The following is a 17,758-nucleotide window of genomic DNA, read 5'->3' on the forward strand; positions in this document are numbered from 1 at the left end:
AAAAGTAAACAGTTAAAATAGTTAGCTAAAAGTTGACAGTTGAAACAGTTAGCTAAAAGTAAACGGTTAAAACAGTTAGCTGAAAGCAAACAGTTGAAACCGTTACCGGTAGCTAAAAGTTGACAGTTGAAACAGTTAGCTAAAAGTAACAGTTGAAACAGTTAGTTGACAGTTGAAACAGTTAGCTAAAAGTAACAGTTGAAACAGTTAGTTAACAGTTGAAACAGTTAGCTAAAAGTAACAGTTGAAACAGTTGGTTGACAAACAGTTAGCTAAAAGTAACAGTTGGTTGACAAACAGTTAGCAAAAAGTAACAGTTGAAACAGTTGACAGTTGAAACAGTTAGCTAAAAGTAACAGTTGAAACAGTTAGTTGACAGTTGAAACGGTTAGCTAAAAGTTGACAGTTGAAACGGTAAGCTAAAAGTAAACAGTTAAAACAGTTAGCTGAAAGCAAACAGTTGAAACCGTTACCGGTAGCTAAAAGTTGACAGTTGAAACAGTTAGCTAAAAGTAACAGTTGAAACAGTTAGTTGACAAACAGTTAGCTAAAAGTAACAGTTGAAACAGTTAGTTGACAGTTGAAACAGTTAGCTAAAAGTTGACAGTTGAAACAGTTAGCTAAAGTAACAGTTGAAACAGTTAGTTGACAAACAGTTAGCTAAAAGTAACAGTTGAAACAGTTGACAGTTGAAACAGTTAGCTACAAGTAACAGTTGAAACAGTTAGTTAACAGTTGAAACAGTTAGCTAAAAGTTGACAGTTTAAACGGTTAGCTAAAAGTAAAAGTTGAAACAGTTAGTTGACAGTTGAAACAGTTAGCTAAAAGTAACAGTTGAAACAGTTAGTTAACAAACAGTTAGCTGACAGTTGAAACAGTTTGCTAAAAGTTGACAGTTGAAACGGTTAGCTAAAAGTTGACAGTTGAGACGGTAAGCTAAAAGTAACAGTTGAAACAGTTAGTTAACAAACAGTTGAAACTGTTACCGGTAGCTAAAAGTTGACAGTTGAAACAGTTAGCTAAAGTAACAGTTGAAACAGTTAGTTGACAAACAGTTAGCTAAAAGTAACAGTTGAAACAGTTAGTTGACAGTTGAAACAGTTAGCTAAAAGTAACAGTTGAAACAGTTAGTTAACAGTTGAAACAGTTAGCTAAAAGTAAACCGTTAAAATAGTTAGCTAAAAGTTGACAGTTGAAACAGTTAGCTAAAAGTAAACAGTTAAAACAGTTAGCTGAAAGCAAAGAGTTGAAACCGTTACCGGTAGCTAAAAGTTGACAGTTGAAACAGTTAGTTGACAAACAGTTAGCTAAAAGTAACAGTTGAAACAGTTAGTTGACAGTTGAAACAGTTAGCTAAAAGTAACAGTTGAAACAGTTAGTTAACAGTTGAAACAGTTAGCTAAAAGTAAACCGTTAAAATAGTTAGCTAAAAGTTGACAGTTGAAACAGTTAGCTAAAAGTAAACAGTTAAAACAGTTAGCTGAAAGCAAAGAGTTGAAACCGTTACCGGTAGCTAAAAGTTGACAGTTGAAACAGTTAGCTAAAGTAACAGTTGAAACAGTTAGTTGACAAACAGTTAGCTAAAAGTAACAGTTGAAACAGTTAGTTGACAGTTGAAACAGTTAGCTAAAAGTTGACAGTTGAAACAGTTAGCTAAAAGTTGACAGTTGAAACAGTTAGCTAAAAGTAACAGTTGAAACAGTTAGTTAACAAACAGTTAGCTGACAGTTGAAACATTTTGCTAAAAGTTGACAGTTGAAATGGTTAGCTAAAAGTTGACAGTTGAAACGATAAGCTAAAAGTAAACCGTTAGCTGAAAGCAAAGAGTTGAAACCGTTACCGGTAGCTAAAAGTTGACAGTTGAAACAGTTAGCTAAAGTAACAGTTGAAACAGTTAGTTGACAAACAGTTAGCTAAAAGTAACAGTTGAAACAGTTAGCTAAAAGTTGACAGTTGAAACAGTTAGCTAAAAGTAACAGTTGAAACAGTTAGTTGACAGTTGAAACAGTTAGCTAAAAGTAACAGTTGAAACAGTTAGTTGACAGTTGAAACAGTTAGCTAAAAGTAACAGTTGAAACAGTTAGTTAACAAACAGTTAGCTGACAGTTGAAACAGTTTGCTAAAAGTTGACAGTTGAAACGGTTAGCTAAAGTTGACAGTTGAAACGGTAAGCTAAAAGTAAACCGTTAGCTGAAGCAAAGAGTTGAAACCGTTACCGGTAGCTAAAAGTTGACAGTTGAAACAGTTTAGCTAAAAGGAACAGTTGAAACAGTTAGTTGACAAACAGTTAGCTAAAAGTAACAGTTGAAACAGTTAGTTGACAGTTGAAACAGTTAGCTAAAAGTTGACAGTTGAAACAGTTAGCTAAAAGTAACAGTTGAAACAGTTAGTTGACAAACAGTTAGCTAAAAGTAACAGTTGAAACAGTTAGTTGACAAACAGTTAGCTAAAAGTAACAGTTGAAACAGTTGACAGTTGAAACAGTTAGCTAAAAGTAACAGTTGAAACAGTTAGTTAACAGTTGAAACAGTTAGCTAAAAGTTGAAACGGTTAGTTAACAGTTGAAACAGTTGGTTAACAGTTGACAGTTTAAACGGTTAGCTAAAAGTTAACAGTTGAAACAGTTTGCTAAAAGTTGACAGTTGAAACAGTTAGCTAAAAGTAACAGTTGAAACAGTTAGTTGACAAACAGTTAGCTAAAAGTAACAGTTGAAACAGTTAGTTGACAAACAGTTAGCTAAAAGTAACAGTTGAAACAGTTAGTTGACAAACAGTTAGCTAAAAGTAACAGTTGAAACAGTTAGTTGACAAACAGTTAGCTAAAAGTAACAGTTGAAACAGTTGAAACAGTTAGCTAAAAGTTAACCGTTGAAACAGTTAGCTAAAAGTTGACAGTTTAAACGGTTAGCTAAAAGTTAACAGTTGGAACAGTTAGCTAAAAGTAACAGTTGAAACAGTTTGCTGAACAGTCAGCAAAAAGTTAAGTAAAAAAAACGGTTAAACAGTTGGCTAAAAAAAACCCAGTTGAAACGGTTAGCTAAATAGTTAACAGTTAAAATAGTTAGCTACAAGTAAACAGTTGAAACAGTTGGCTAAACATAAATAGTTTAAACAGTTAGCTCAACAGTTGAAACTGTTGGTAATCGTTAAAGTAAACAGTTTAAATGGTTAGTTGAAAGTAATGAATAAATAGTTTAAACATCAGTGCTGTTGGTGTAGTTCGTGTGACAGGGGAACATCTCACAAAAGATGTTGGGCAATAGAAAATGCATGTTTGTCCTTCTTCTATAAGGTTGTGGAAGACAACCACCATCATTTCTTCATCCTTAATATGAAAAAGGTAATGACAAAGAAGGCTACTTTAACTTTTCCCTCCCGTGCAGGAGGTGATGTTATGGATCGTGGAGGCCCGGTGTGGCCGGGTGTTTATGGTACGAGCAGCTCCCTGCAACATGCTGCCCAGCTCCAGCTGCTCTCTCAGCAGCAGATGCTCCGGCAACAGGAGCTGCTGATGATCCAGCAGCACACAGCGCAGGTCCTGGAACTGCAGAGGAACGCACAGCTAGTTGTAAGTAGACTTTGTGTCGTTAAATGGTATCAACAACAACAACCATACATTATTCAAACAACTCCATACATTTACACACCTGTCCATGTCGACATCCATCTCCATATTCAACACAAACATAAAACACAGCAGTCCTGCAGCTGTATGAGACTTTTATGTGCATATATATCCTTCCTACATACATCACATAAATAATAAAAATGCACATATCCTGGCTCTTTAGAGGAACAGTGAGCTATAAGTGAGGCAGAAAATATTGCATATACACATAAACCCAGATTTTACGACTTGGTGAAGAATTACATAAAGTCAACAAAGATCAAAAACAACAATCCCCCACAAATCTCAATAATCTACTTCCCTACTTTGTTTGGCATTGAGCCACAAACCCACTGTGCCCTATTGAAGGCACAAATATATTTTAAATTTGAAAGTACAAATTCTGTTATTTCTCAGAGATGTTCAACTTCACACATATTTATGCAGTAGTGAAAGCAGAATATTATAGTACAGTATATTAAATTACATGATTGTTTTTGATGCTCTTAAATCTGGAGCTACTTTTATTTACTTATAAAGTAGAATTTTACATTCAATAAGAGCACTCATGAACTGCAGCTGCAAAAAAACACACACTCCGGGAAGTGTAAGCAATGTAAACAAACACTGATATTAATAAGGTTGTGACATCCCCTGTGTTTCAGGAGCGATTTAAGGCTAGCGAGCACCGGCCGGAGATGGAAGACAAAGCAGACAAACGTCACTCCGACCCCAAACCCCGGCGTTCCTCCATATCTTCCCCGTCTCCCTCACCCATCCTGCATCCCCGCAAACTTCCTCCTCACTCTCGCTCGCCCACCCCGTCTACCTCCTCTCTCACCCCGCTGCCTCCGCTCCCCTCTCCAGTGACTGCCCTGAAGTCAGAGGAAGGCGGGCATAGAGTTTTGTCCCATCTGCCGACGCCCCTTCCTCACCCGCCTTCCCCGCAATCAGCCTCTCCTCCCCCGTCCTCCCCACGGCGGCCTAAACTGGAGGAGGGGGAGGTGGGACGGAGGGTTCAGAGAGAGGGACAGAAGCCGGCCTCTGCTTCCTTTCAAAGCGTCTACTCTGGTGAGTGGAGGAAGCTAACAACTGAACATACCTGTAGGAGCCATTTAACTGAGTTTATTATATAAGTTTTGTTTTTATTTGTATTGTTTAACATGTATATTTATTTACACCCCCAAATATATTTGTTGACACACCTTTATTTACTATAGTATGTCTGTTTATGGGGAAGGGGTTGGATTTAGACGGGGGAAGGTAAACCAGTTCCACCACACACAGCAGACACACTGAGAAAGAGAGATGTATGCTGCAATGGATAAATAAATGTATTCATCTTGACAAAATGGATTATGGTTCTGGATTATTTGTGCGTTGAAATCACACCCCCGTATGTTGGAAGTGGCTGCTCTAGAAACTTTTAAGCCACGACAATACCTGTCGAGAGACCTGTGCATAAAATTGGTAATTCTAATTTCTGTATTTCTGCTTTACTGTTACAGATCTCCCTCCAGGTTACCCTTACCAGTCCATCACCGCCCCATTTGGCTCACCTTTCCCCCCTTATCACATCCCAGCACCCTCAGGGGCAAACACAGAAGTCGTCCCACCTCACCGCTCCCGATCTCCTTCCTCTGCTGCCCTTTTGCCCTCAGCCCACCTCCATCCAAGGCTGCAGGACACAGACATTAAGCCCCCAAAACAGACCGGATCTTTCCTGAAGCAGGAACCAGGCGTGGAGCAACCTCCGCTCGACACGAGGCCCGATCCTCTGGGTGCTCTTCATCGAAGCTGCAGTCCTGTTCCCTCCAGAGAGGAAGCCCGGGAAACACAGAAGCTTCAGACGCTAACTCCTCGTGTCCCTAGCCCTCCATTGCTACAAAGGGAAAGACTGCAAGGAATAAGAGAGGAAGACAAGGAAGGAGGGCAAATCAAAATGGAGGTGTCGTCTTATTCTTGTCAGGCCACATATGGCCTGCCTCCTGAGTCTGAGCCCAAACCAGATGTCATGAAGGATCCAGAACATTATCCATCATGCGTCGCTGCAGATTCAGACAACGAGGAGTTACAACATATCACCAGCGCAGTGTGTGAACAAGAACAGCCACACACTCCAATCAACTCACACACTCCCAGTCAGAAAGAAAGTGTCACAGAAACTCCCGTTTATCATCTGTCCGCTTCCAACTCGCCCCTCCCGCTGATCGTCGGCCCTGAGGATCCCATGGCGGGGATGTTCGCCCTGCTGGCAGCCAGTGAAATAGTCCAGGCTCGACCAACAACTCCACCCGCTCCAACACTCTTACCGCAGATAGAAATCCACTCGTTGGGTGTGGATTGCAGCGGTGCCGGTGCTCTGGAGATGGTGGCGCTGGAAGGGATGGCCCTGCTCAGCCAAATGGCTCAGAGGGAGATGGAGCACATCAGCATGGAGCAAGGTGAGGAAATATGAAGGAAACTGGGGCCAGGCTTTATGGAGAAAATCAAATATCACAATATTTCGGATGCAATATCTCAATACCTATATTATAGAATTGACCATTGTTTTTTTTTTAAACTGGTTTTGCAAATGCGATATTATTTACGATATTGGATTGTGTTAAACATTTGAGGATCTGTACTAGCAAGACTTTATAAGTGTACCACAATACTTCATCCAAATATTTTCACAGATTCCTGATCAATACTGAAATGTGGATATTTCTCTCGTCTATATTGCGATTTTGATGATATTTAATTAGTTATGCAGCCCTTTCTAATAGTCTTTTCAACTCTGTTATATTCTCTAATGTTTTATTATCCTCTGTGTCCCATTCAGATCTGACATTAGAGGGTCTGGACGGTCTTCTTGAAGCAAGCCGGCAGATTCTGTTGGAGGCGATCGAGAAGCAGTCGCACATCGACCTGCCCAGAACGCTGGACCCCAACAAGAAGTACAGCTGGAGGCAGAGGAAGGAGCCGGTGAGATGAATAAAAAATGACTTGGGACGCCCAGAGATGGAATAAAGTATAAAATGTACTGACACATTTTCTCTCCTCTGTGCAGCTGTACAGTAAAATGTCTGTGGACGTGTTGGATGCCGTGGAGGTGGAATATCGCGTTCATCTGGCCGAGCTGCAGAAGACTTACAAGGAGAAGCAGAGAGATCTGACCAAGCTGCAGAGACGCAGAGACAAACGGTGAGCTAATGCAAAAACACACACAAGACGAATTCATTCCACACTGCTGCTATTAGTCTATTTTCCATCTCATAGAGTCCTATTCTATTGTCGAGTACTCAGGTAGAAATATCTCATAAATAAAGATCTAGAAATTGTCTATCTGATAATATAGAGCCACACAGTAAGTTGTAAATTAAAACATATTATTGTGTTATGAAACAGTTAGCTAAAAGTTGACAGTTGAAACGGTTAGCTAAAAGTTGACAGTTGAGACGGTTAACGAAAAGTTGACAGTTGAGACGGTTAGCTAAAAGTTGACAGTTGAGAAGGTTATTTACTCAGTGCAATGCAGTTATCATTATAATAATACAATTATTAATAATTTTTTGCAAAAAGTAACAGTTGAAACAGTTAGCTAAAAGTTCACAGTTGAAACCGTTGGCTAAAAGTTAACAGTTGAAACAGTTAGCTAAAAGTAACAGTTGAAACGGTTAGCTAAAAGTAACAGTTGAAACAGTTAGCTAAAAGTAACAGTTGAAACAGTTAGCTAAAAGTAACAGTTGAAACAGTTAGCTAAAAGTAACAGTTGAAACAGTTAGCTAAAAGTAACAGTTGAAACAGTTAGCTAAAAGTAACAGTTGAAACAGTTAGCTAAAAGTAACAGTTGAAACAGTTAGCTAAAAGTAACAGTTGAAACAGTTAGCTAAAAGTAACAGTTGAAACAGTTAGCTAAAAGTAACAGTTGAAACAGTTAGCTAAAAGTAACAGTTGAAACAGTTAGCTAAAAGTAACAGTTGAAACAGTTAGCTAAAAGTAACAGTTGAAACAGTTAGCTAAAAGTTACAGTTGAAACAGTTGACAGTTGAAACAGTTAGCTAAAATGTAACAGTTGAAACAGTTAACTAAAAGTAACAGTTGAAACAGTTAACTAAAAGTAACAGTTGAAACAGTTAACTAAAAGTAACAGTTGAAACAGTTAACTAAAAGTAACAGTTGAAACAGTTAGCTAAAAGTTACAGTTGAAACAGTTGACAGTTGAAACAGTTAGCTAAAATGTAACAGTTGAAACAGTTAACTAAAAGTAACAGTTGAAACAGTTAACTAAAAGTAACAGTTGAAACAGTTAACTAAAAGTAACAGTTGAAACAGTTAACTAAAAGTAACAGTTGAAACAGTTAGCTAAAATGTAACAGTTGAAACAGTTAACTAAAAGTAACAGTTGAAACAGTTAACTAAAAGTAACAGTTGAAACAGTTAACTAAAAGTAACAGTTGAAACAGTTAGCTAAAAGTTAACAGTTGAAACGGTTAGCTAAAAGTAACAGTTGAAACAGTTGGCTAACAGTAACAGTTGAAACAGTTGACAGTTGAAACAGTTAGCTAAAAGTAACAGTTGAAACAGTTAACTAAAAGTAACAGTTGAAACAGTTAACTAAAAGTAACAGTTGAAACAGTTAACTAAAAGTAACAGTTGAAACAGTTAACTAAAAGTAACAGTTGAAACAGTTAACTAAAAGTAACAGTTGACAGTTGAAACAGTTAGCTAAAATGTAACAGTTGAACAGTAAGTTGTAAATTAAAACATATCATTGTGTTATGTGGGAAAGAAGGACTCTATCATGTTTAATAGACTTGAATAAGCAAAACACAATAAAAGGACATTTCTGCCCATCTAATTTTAACATTTCTAATACAGTACACCAAAGTGTTATGTTAGAAATGTTAAGTAGGGGTCCCCAGCAATTAGAAACTGCTGGATGCTAACTTGCACATGTTGGGCAATTTGCACATTTAGCATAAGTTGTGTTAATTTGCATTAATTAGCGATATAGCCTATGCAGACAATGGTTTTAAGAAAAGGCTTTTGCCGATTTGGACAACTTTTTGAGGATGCTGAATCCATTTCTGACATTTTAGGAATCTAAATGTGCAGTTATATTGATACTCACACACTAAGTTCTACACCCCAGACAAACACACACTTATATCCTCTTTAATGTATGTTTCAGTGAGCGGCAGCAGCACGAGGACGAGAGGCAGAGTCTGACCCGACGGGGCAGAGGGCGACCCCGTAAGAGGAAACATTTAACGACACCGACCAAACTGGACAGCAGGCCTGGAAAGTGAGTCACACCTCCATCTTTATTTGCATGTTTGTTTTTTTCTGTCTGTTTGTCGTTTCCCTGTAAAAACAACTCTGGGTGTTTCAGGATGGGTAGGATAGTGCAATACTCCGAGGACTCTGAAGCCGGGGAGGGACAGAGGAAAAGGTTCAGGGTCTCCAGAGAAGAAGAAGAGGAGGCGGAGGCGGCGATTGGAGGAGTGAAGATGAAGAAGAAGAAAAAGAAAAAGAAGAAGAAGAGCTGGAACGACCAGGAGCCGTCCACCAGTCACTCTCTGGAGGTAAGACGCTGTCTAGTTCTTTTTTAGGATTTCGCTCAATGTTATCCTGAAATATGAAAGTCTGCATGACAACAGAGGAATAATTGCATAACTCAATTACTTTTAACTTGTCTTTGCTTAAAGGTGGGGTAGGTAATTCACTTCAGAAACACGTTTTGTTATATTCCATGGAATGCTCTTAACATCCCGATAGCAATGAATATCTTAAGTGCTTTGACAAAAAATACATAAAAAAATGTCATCTCTGGAAGCCGTGGCGCTGTAAAAAGCACGACCAATCATCTGAGCCGGCCCGGCTAAAATAACCGGATGGCCTACCTGCCTGTCAGCCTTCCATCTGGGCACAAACTTTTCTCGTGCCCTCATTGGTCATGTGCGCGTTCGTGTGTGTTGGGGGAGGGGCTCTGTAAGGAAGTCTGAAGGAAGGGGCAGATTTTTTTCGTCTGCGTACTTTCAAATTCACTCGCACTCGAGCTGGTTTCTCCATACTTACCTACCTTAAGTCTTATACAGTTTTTGACTTTTTTAGATGGGTCAATTTGTTGATTTTCAATCTTTGAAAATAACACAAAAATAAAAATGTGACAGCCATTATTAACATTTTCATGTAATTTAATTTGTCAAAGAAATAACCCATTAAACATTTCTGAAATATCAGTTATCACATTTCAAATCGCTAAATGTATTTAAGACAGCCCTTTTAAAAAGAACATTATTAAATACATTACTACATTATTTTTTTTAACTCACATTTCTGGTATTAAACAGTTGAAAATAATAATACATACAAAATTATTATTATAGTTGTTTCCATCTTTTATATTGACTTTTGACCTCAGTGTGTTTTATTTTTGTCCACAGTGTTGCTCCATGTTTCAGATTTAATTTACTAAGTGTGTTTTTGTGTTATTTGTCAGGTGTTGAAGTCGAAGCGTGGCCACGTGTGTGAGCAGGAGCAGCTGGCCTCAGATCTGGACAGAGCTCTGTCGCTCTCGCAGCTCGGATCACTCGCAGCTTCTCATAAACTCAGCTTCAAATCAGACAAGTCGAAGGTCAAGTCTGGGGAAAGTCGGATGAAGGAGCGCAGCATCCACCCGTCCGCTAAGGCTGGGAAACACAAGATGGCCACCAAGGTTTCCTCTTCGGACAGCGCCCTGAACGTGAAAGGTCAGAAGAAGACGACGACGACTTTGTTCTCTCACGTGAGATCAGAGCTCAGCAGCTGCTCCAACAGTGAGTACCTGGAGACCAGAGATCTGAAATAACTGCTTATTAAGACCAATGCTGGCAGAGATACGGTTAATGGTTGTTGGAAAATGTTGGATTTTCAACATAATCTGCTGTTTGATCTACATAATCACTTATGTAAACAGTCTTAAATATTTTAGATACATTTGTGGGTGTTTCTTGAGTCTCACAGCGGATGTCGAGCTAGCTGAGCAATTAATAATCACAATCAAAACATGCTATTTTAGTTAATAGGAACAGCTGGTAAAATAACACAAGTTATACAATATAAATGGATTGCTTTAGGATTTCTGTAAAGTAAATCTTTCGCAATTTCATTTAACGTAAGGCTTTGAGAATCTGGACATTATTGGTTTTAGTACCTTGAAATGCTCTTAAAAAGCTGTTTAACCCCTGAATAATTGACCATAATAGAACCCAGTCCTGATGGTGTCGAGGTGTGTTTGCATGATTCATTAACCGTCCTCTCTCTGCACCAGACTCAGACTCAGAGGATCTCACTTCTTCTGCTCGAGGGGGCTGGCCCTCTCTCTCAGGGATGCCCTCCCACGAAAACCCGACCAGGAAGAGGTCGACGTCACCGCCGCCGTCCGGCCTGAAATCCCAGAAGAAGAAACACAAGCACTTATCTCTGCTGCTGGAGGAGGCCGGCCTCAGCTCCTCCGACGACTCCTTTGACCAAGGTTACTGAGCCAATCTTAGCAGAAACGCAGCTTGTGTCTCTGTTCGCGTCTCGACTGTGTTTTAGCTCGACCATCTCTACCTCTCTTGCTGCTGTTGCCTTTTGTTTTTTTAAAGAGTATTTCTATGGTGTTGTTTTTGTTGTTTTTTTACATTGCCTGGATTGCAAAACCAGTTTTTTGTAGCATTTTGTATATTGAAAAATTGTGTGAATTGTGAGATAAAGTTGTATTGCAGTTTTGGTACCTATAAGCTTTATTAAAGGTGTTGATCTGATTGGCACAGAAAGTGAAGCGCTGTGGTCCTTGTGTCTGCTTCATCTGTCTGTCTGTCTCCGTCAGTGTGCAGCTCACATCCTGTACACTGCTCTGTTCCTCAAATATCCCTTCAGTCCTGGAAACCCAAAAATAAAAAATGTAGAAGACTTATTTCACAGCAGCTGAATCTGATGGGACGGGTTTTTTTTTTTAAGGTACATTTTTGTGGATTTTTAAGGTAAATTAATGGAATTTTAAAGCAGTTTTTTGTGGATTTTTTTAAACTACATGTATAGATTCTTAAAATAATTTTTTGTGGATTTTTAAACCATATTTTTTTGTGGATTTTTTTTTAAACGAAATTTATAGATTTTTAAAATAATTTGTGGATTTTTCAGGTAAATTTACATCAGATTAAGTGTTTTGTTTTTTTAACAATGTGGTCTATTTTCTCAATGTTGTGTGGGAAATAAAATCTACTCATTCTAAACTTCTTGACAGCACCAATCAAATAACACGCTGGGGATATTTGGATAATAGAGCCCCTCCTCTGTCTACTAAACCTTCAAATAACCCTTCTCCCTTTACGTTGCTCTCTCCGACCCCTTGCTCTGTCCTCTCACCTGTCCCTCCCCCCTTTCCTTACCCATGATGCTTTGCGTGTCTCTCCGCCTGTTTCCATGTGCTTTGTGCTGCTGCGACATTACAGAAGCTTGGCAAGGACTAGCGCAGCCGTGAGCCTATGCTACTTCGCTGCGGCTAAAGCTAATGCTAATGCTAGGCTGAGCTATGGCTAGGCTGAGCTACGGCTAGGCTGCGCTCTGGCCGCTGCCCCGCCCCTGCCTGAGGCCACACCCCTGTCACCTGCTCTGTAAGTAGGACGGTCCCCTCCCTCTATTCCTCATCCACCGCTAACATGGACCACGCTGAAATTACATTTATTTTTTGTTCTCACAAATTAAAATTCTTTTTTAATGGGAGCCATGGTTACTTCCACTTTACCAACGGCTTGTCTTCTTATGTAAAAGTTTACGGGAAGACGTAAAAGAGGATGTAACCATGGTAACTCGTAAACTACATCATCATACCATGGGGCCTCACAGGGCTGTCCTCTCAGTGCCTGCCTGTTTTGTCTGCCTGCTTCTGTTAACACATCGTGGATCGACAGTACAACAAACGCTTCAGATGTAGCTCCGAAGTTTGACCCGAGAGTTTGAAATTATTTTATTTTATATTCTGGTCTGGATCATCAACAAATGAAACAATTGATTTACTTAAATAAGTATTGTTTTGGTTAAAGAGGACACTTAATTTTTTGCTAACCTTCTCGCCTTGTAGTGCAACCCTGTCTCCATAAAATTACATTCACGTATAATTAAACAGCTTTAACTAGTTTTAGACAGACATTTATTTATTTGTTTTGCAGTTTTATACACAGGGTTAAAGTAATGGGTTGAAACAAAACAAAAAGCCAAGAAAAAAAATGTATAAAGTCAGTAAAAATCTATGATTCAACTTAAAATAAGTACATTTGTTATATAACTTGAGCTGCATACAGAATTGCATACAACACAGATTTTGGTTTCAAACGGGACACAAATAACATTCACGAAATAAAGTCCTGTGTTTACCTTTTTTACTTTTTTTAAAAATACCTTCTTCTGAAATCAATATTTTACAATTTAGATTGAATATATGTGAATGTAATTTTTGGAGCGAAGACTCACAGATATCACTTCTTACTTCTGTACACTTTGCTAACTTCTCACCAGAGAGGGCAGCAAAACACGGACTCTACCTGGTGTAACCTTTTATTAAAAACACAATATTGCTAATCCTATGAAAGCAATTATATGCTTTATTATAATAAATAAAACACATGTTGTTGTACTGTGCATCCACCCACAATGTTAACACCCTTTAACCCCTGAGGAGATGCTCCTCCTGCTGCTATTGAGCTAACCGCTAACTCCTGCAACAGCTAACCAGTGCTTCAGTGTATAAATGTGTGTGTTGTCTGTGTGTGTGCCTCTGCCTTTTTGTGTGCTCTTCTGGCCTGTTGGACATAAAAGGATGAAGGAAGCAGCTTTTCTCTCTGTCACTTTCTCTGAGGGGTTTCGTTTAAATAATAAATGAGACCTGAGTCAGCTCACAGGGTGTGTGTGTGTGTGTGTGTGTGTGTGTGTGTGTGTGTGTGTGCGAGCGAGCGTGGCTAATGCATGTATGTGGTAAAGGAGCGTTTCTGTACCTTGCTTACACAGCATTACGTGGTGAATGCAGGCGGTGGACTGGACAGTCGTTATCCTTTCTCTTCACTAATTTCTTTGATTAGTGGGTGAGAGTGTGTGTGTGTCCTTCTACACGGGGCTTAAATCAGTTTTTGATTTACTTTAGAAGGGATATAGGTTGATAATTTATCTTCCACTATTTCATCTCCTCAGTGGTGCAGGCTTTGTGTCAGTAGGAAGGGATTTGACCTTTGACCCCTGTGCTGCTGCAGACACGTTCATCCCTGAAAAGCTAACAGTCTTTTCTCTGAAACAGAATCCTCGGAGGACGAAGAGGACTACGAGGATGTGTCGGACTCGGAGGATTTGAGCGGGCTGGGTCTGCTGGCCCGGTTCGCAGCGAGCGCGACCCCCGTCCCTCCCACGACTCCGAGCCTCCTGCACGACGGCAAACACCGCAGCAGGCAAAGCACTCTGGGTAAAAACACAGCAGATACGAAAGCGTTGTGTATATTGCATCACATTTAGCTTTTATCCAAAGGGACTTCGAAAATGTGCAATAATCCATGAAGATACAAACTTGTGCATTAGTTCATCAATATATTATAGGTGTCAGATATATACAAAACATGTCTCTGAAGTGTTTGGCTCCAAACAGGTCATTGCAGCATTACCCATAATCCCCTCTGTTTCAGCCCTGTTTCCAAAGTGCTGATTCTCTGTCTGTTACTTTAGATGAAAATAAGGAGCCCCTCCCCACGCCCCTCTGAGAGACATTTGGTTACAAAGGCTGCAGTCGGATAGTTTAAAAATCAGCTCCTAAATTCTAACCCTATCGTCTATTCCTTGACCTCTGAGTGAAACGTCACGGGGTTAAGGGATAGTGGATAGGAGAATTTAAAAGGATTTAGGAGAAGAGACTGCGGTACTTTAGAGAATCCGAATGCACTTTCACTATCCGACGTGTTTATGATGCGCCAGCGGACGTCATTGTGTGCTGTGGAGAAACTATGGAAACCACCGTTTTCTATACAGCGGACTACAACATGGATGTTTAATAACAACGAGGGACTACTGTGAACTCATCTGGAGACTCTGCACCGTGCTCTGAAGCTGCTGCTTTGCTTTATGAACGTGGACAACAGAGAAACATATTCTTCATGACCAAAGTTGGAATTGAAATAAAAAAGGAAAGTGAAACTTATGCTCCCTCTCCCTCCGGTCCACATTAATACTAATGATCCCAATACGTATGATTGTATGAACTAAAGATCTTAAAATCAATACAGATGTATTTATTATAAACGTTAGTCCTTAACATCTATCACTGTGTATATCACCATTCAAACATCTTTTAAAAGTTGAACAAACTCCACACAGCTCAGTAAAGACTGAAATGTTGACTTTATTTGATAATTTCAGTGAAAACTAACGTTCATATTTCTCTCTTTGATTATAATACTGATGAACGTTCAGAACAAAGCACTTTAGCAACTTACCACCTATGTTTTAAAATGCTTAATAAGCACCGTAACTTTCATGATATCATTTCTCGGTCATAATCGGTTGTTTCCGTGAACGGCCGACTGTTGAGTGACGGCAAATGCTGCGGCTGCAAGGCATTGTGGGGCAGCATTTTCGCTTCTCCTGTCGGTTAGGGAGGTCCAGTGGTTCCTAAGCTAAAGGAGGTTATAAAGGAAGTTTGAAACCTCCTTTCCTTTCATTCTCATCATTCTAGAGAATTCGAACGGCACTTATCATGGCTGCCACTGAGGGACTTCCGGGTCATTTCACTCCTTTAGGAAGGTTCCTAAGCTAAATGGACTATTCGACTTCAGCCAAAGAACTCAATGGTGCTCTAGAGGAGATTCAGGTGATAAGGGGGGGGGGGGGGTTACCTTGGTGATTGGCTAATGGTTACACAAGACAACACATCGTTATGACATCATAAAGTGGCTAAAATCTGATCAGCTCATTTTCAGACAGGTTTTTATAGAAATGGATCAAAAAGAGAGAAAATCTTTGTTCCTGAAACTTTCAGAGTCTCTTTCCACAGAGGGGACACATGTTGATGTAGAAGAGACATGAAGAAGAGGGGACACATGTTGATGTAGAAGAGACATGAAGAAGAGGGGACACATGTTGATGTAGAAGAGACATGAAGAAGAGGGGACACATGTTGATGTAGAAGAGACATGAAGAAGAGGGGACACACATGCTGATGTAGAATAGACATGAAGAAGAGGGGACACATGCTGATGTATAAGAGACATGAAGAAGAGGGGACACATGTTGATGTAGAAGAGACATGAAGAAGAGGGGACACATGTTGATGTAGAAGAGACATGAAGAAGAGGGGACACATGCTGATGTAAAATAGACATGAAGAAGAGGGGACACATGCTGATGTATAAGAGACATGAAGAAGAGGGGACACATGTTGATGTAGAAGAGACATGAAGAAGAGGGGACACATGTTGATGTAGAAGAGACATGAAGAAGAGGGGACACATGCTGATGTAGAAGAGACATGAAGAAGAGGGGACACATGTTGATGTAGAAGAGACATGAAGAAGAGGGGACACATGCTGATGTAGAAGAGACATGGAGAAGAGGGGACACATGCTGATGTAGAATAGACATGAAGAAGAGGGGACACATGCTGATGTATAAGAGACATGAAGAAGAGGGGACACATGTTGATGTAGAAGAGACATGAAGAAGAGGGGACACATGTTGATGTAGAAGAGACATGAAGAAGAGGGGACACATGCTGATGTAGAAGAGACATGGAGAAGAGGGGACACATGTTGATGTAGAAGAGACATGAAGAAGAGGGGACACATGTTGATGTAGAAGAGACATGAAGAAGAGGGGACACATGTTGATGTAGAGGGGACATGAAGAAGAGGGGACACATGTTGATGTAGAAGAGACATGAAGAAGAGGGGACACATGTTGATGTAGAAGAGACATGAAGAAGAGGGGACACATGTTGATGTAGAAGAGACATGATGAAGAGGGGACACATGTTGATGTAGAGGAGACATGAAGAAGAGGGGATACATGTTGATGGAGAGGAGACATGAAGAAGAGGGGACACATGTTGATGTAGAGGAGACATGAAGAAGAGAGTACACATGTTGATGTAGAAGAGACATGAAGAAGAGGGGACACATGTTGATGTAGAAGAGACATGAAGAAGAGGGGACAACATGTTGATGTAGAAGAGACACGAAGAAGAGGGGATACATGTTGATGTAGAAGAGACATGGAGAAGAGGGGACACATGTTGATGTAGAAGAGACACGAAGAAGAGGGGACACATGTTGATGTAGAAGAGACATGAAGAAGAGGGGACACATGTTGATGTAGAAGAGACATGAAGAAGAGGGGACACATGTTGATGTAGAAGAGACATGAAGAAGAGGGGACACATGTTGATGTAGAAGAGACATGAAGAAGTGGATTTTGCACAATCGGTGACCTTTAAAGCAATACAACTTTTTATTTTGTATAAAGTAAATTTAAAGGGTATTTCTGTGCAATTAAACTAAACTAATATGGATAATGTTTTTGTGGAAGTTGTTCAACAAATAGAAAAGTAGAGAAAAAAAACAATGATCATTTTTATATTTAAGTCTGTCTTTGCATTCACTCGCCTGACAGCTCGTCTAGGAGGATATCATGATTAGAAATAACAACAGAAAAAGCCTTAGTCTTGTTAAAAAATAGAAAAACAGACAAAAATGTTGGCCTGAGATTAAAATCCTGATGTATTTAATCTGGGAAAAACACAACATGTATAAATGGGTCATTTGTATCTGTGGAAAGAAGCAAAAACAATGCAAACTGAAGAAAAACACAAGTTTCATTATTATATTCAACCAATATTCGTAGATGTATTTTCTCACACATGTATGCTCACACACTCTTCTGCTTTTACTCATTTCACACACTCCCCGACAGCTTCACGTGCTGTAATTGAGTTTTTCTTATTTGCGGTTGAGCAGGTCCATCGAGCGTTTGTTCAGGATTATTTTATTGATTCCTGGTTAAATATTAATTTATGCCTAATTGTCTCAGCAGGGTGAACGTAATGATTCACTTTTAAATTATATATGACTCTCAAATTGATCAATAGTCCTATTTACAGGGTTATTGATT

General features: G+C 39.6%; 1 protein-coding gene across 4 annotated transcripts in view; it reads left to right on the forward strand.

Moving 5' to 3' along the window:
* Positions 1-17,758, forward strand: part of tnrc18 (trinucleotide repeat containing 18) — an 86,745-nt gene that overhangs the window by 46,282 nt on the left and 22,705 nt on the right. For all 4 annotated transcript variants that reach the window (XM_034089366.2, XM_034089368.2, XM_034089369.2 and 1 more), the window contains exons 9-18: positions 3,384-3,568; positions 4,273-4,678; positions 5,116-6,051; positions 6,432-6,574; positions 6,660-6,793; positions 8,784-8,897; positions 8,985-9,177; positions 10,095-10,410; positions 10,905-11,108; positions 13,908-14,069. In XM_034089366.2, the coding sequence (XP_033945257.1) occupies positions 3,384-3,568; positions 4,273-4,678; positions 5,116-6,051; positions 6,432-6,574; positions 6,660-6,793; positions 8,784-8,897; positions 8,985-9,177; positions 10,095-10,410; positions 10,905-11,108; positions 13,908-14,069 (2,793 nt within the window). The remainder of the gene's footprint in view (positions 1-3,383; positions 3,569-4,272; positions 4,679-5,115; positions 6,052-6,431; positions 6,575-6,659; positions 6,794-8,783; positions 8,898-8,984; positions 9,178-10,094; positions 10,411-10,904; positions 11,109-13,907; positions 14,070-17,758) is intronic.

The sequence above is a fragment of the Pseudochaenichthys georgianus genome, chromosome 8 (assembly GCF_902827115.2).
Source record: "Pseudochaenichthys georgianus chromosome 8, fPseGeo1.2, whole genome shotgun sequence".
Lineage (NCBI taxonomy): Eukaryota > Metazoa > Chordata > Actinopteri > Perciformes > Channichthyidae > Pseudochaenichthys > Pseudochaenichthys georgianus.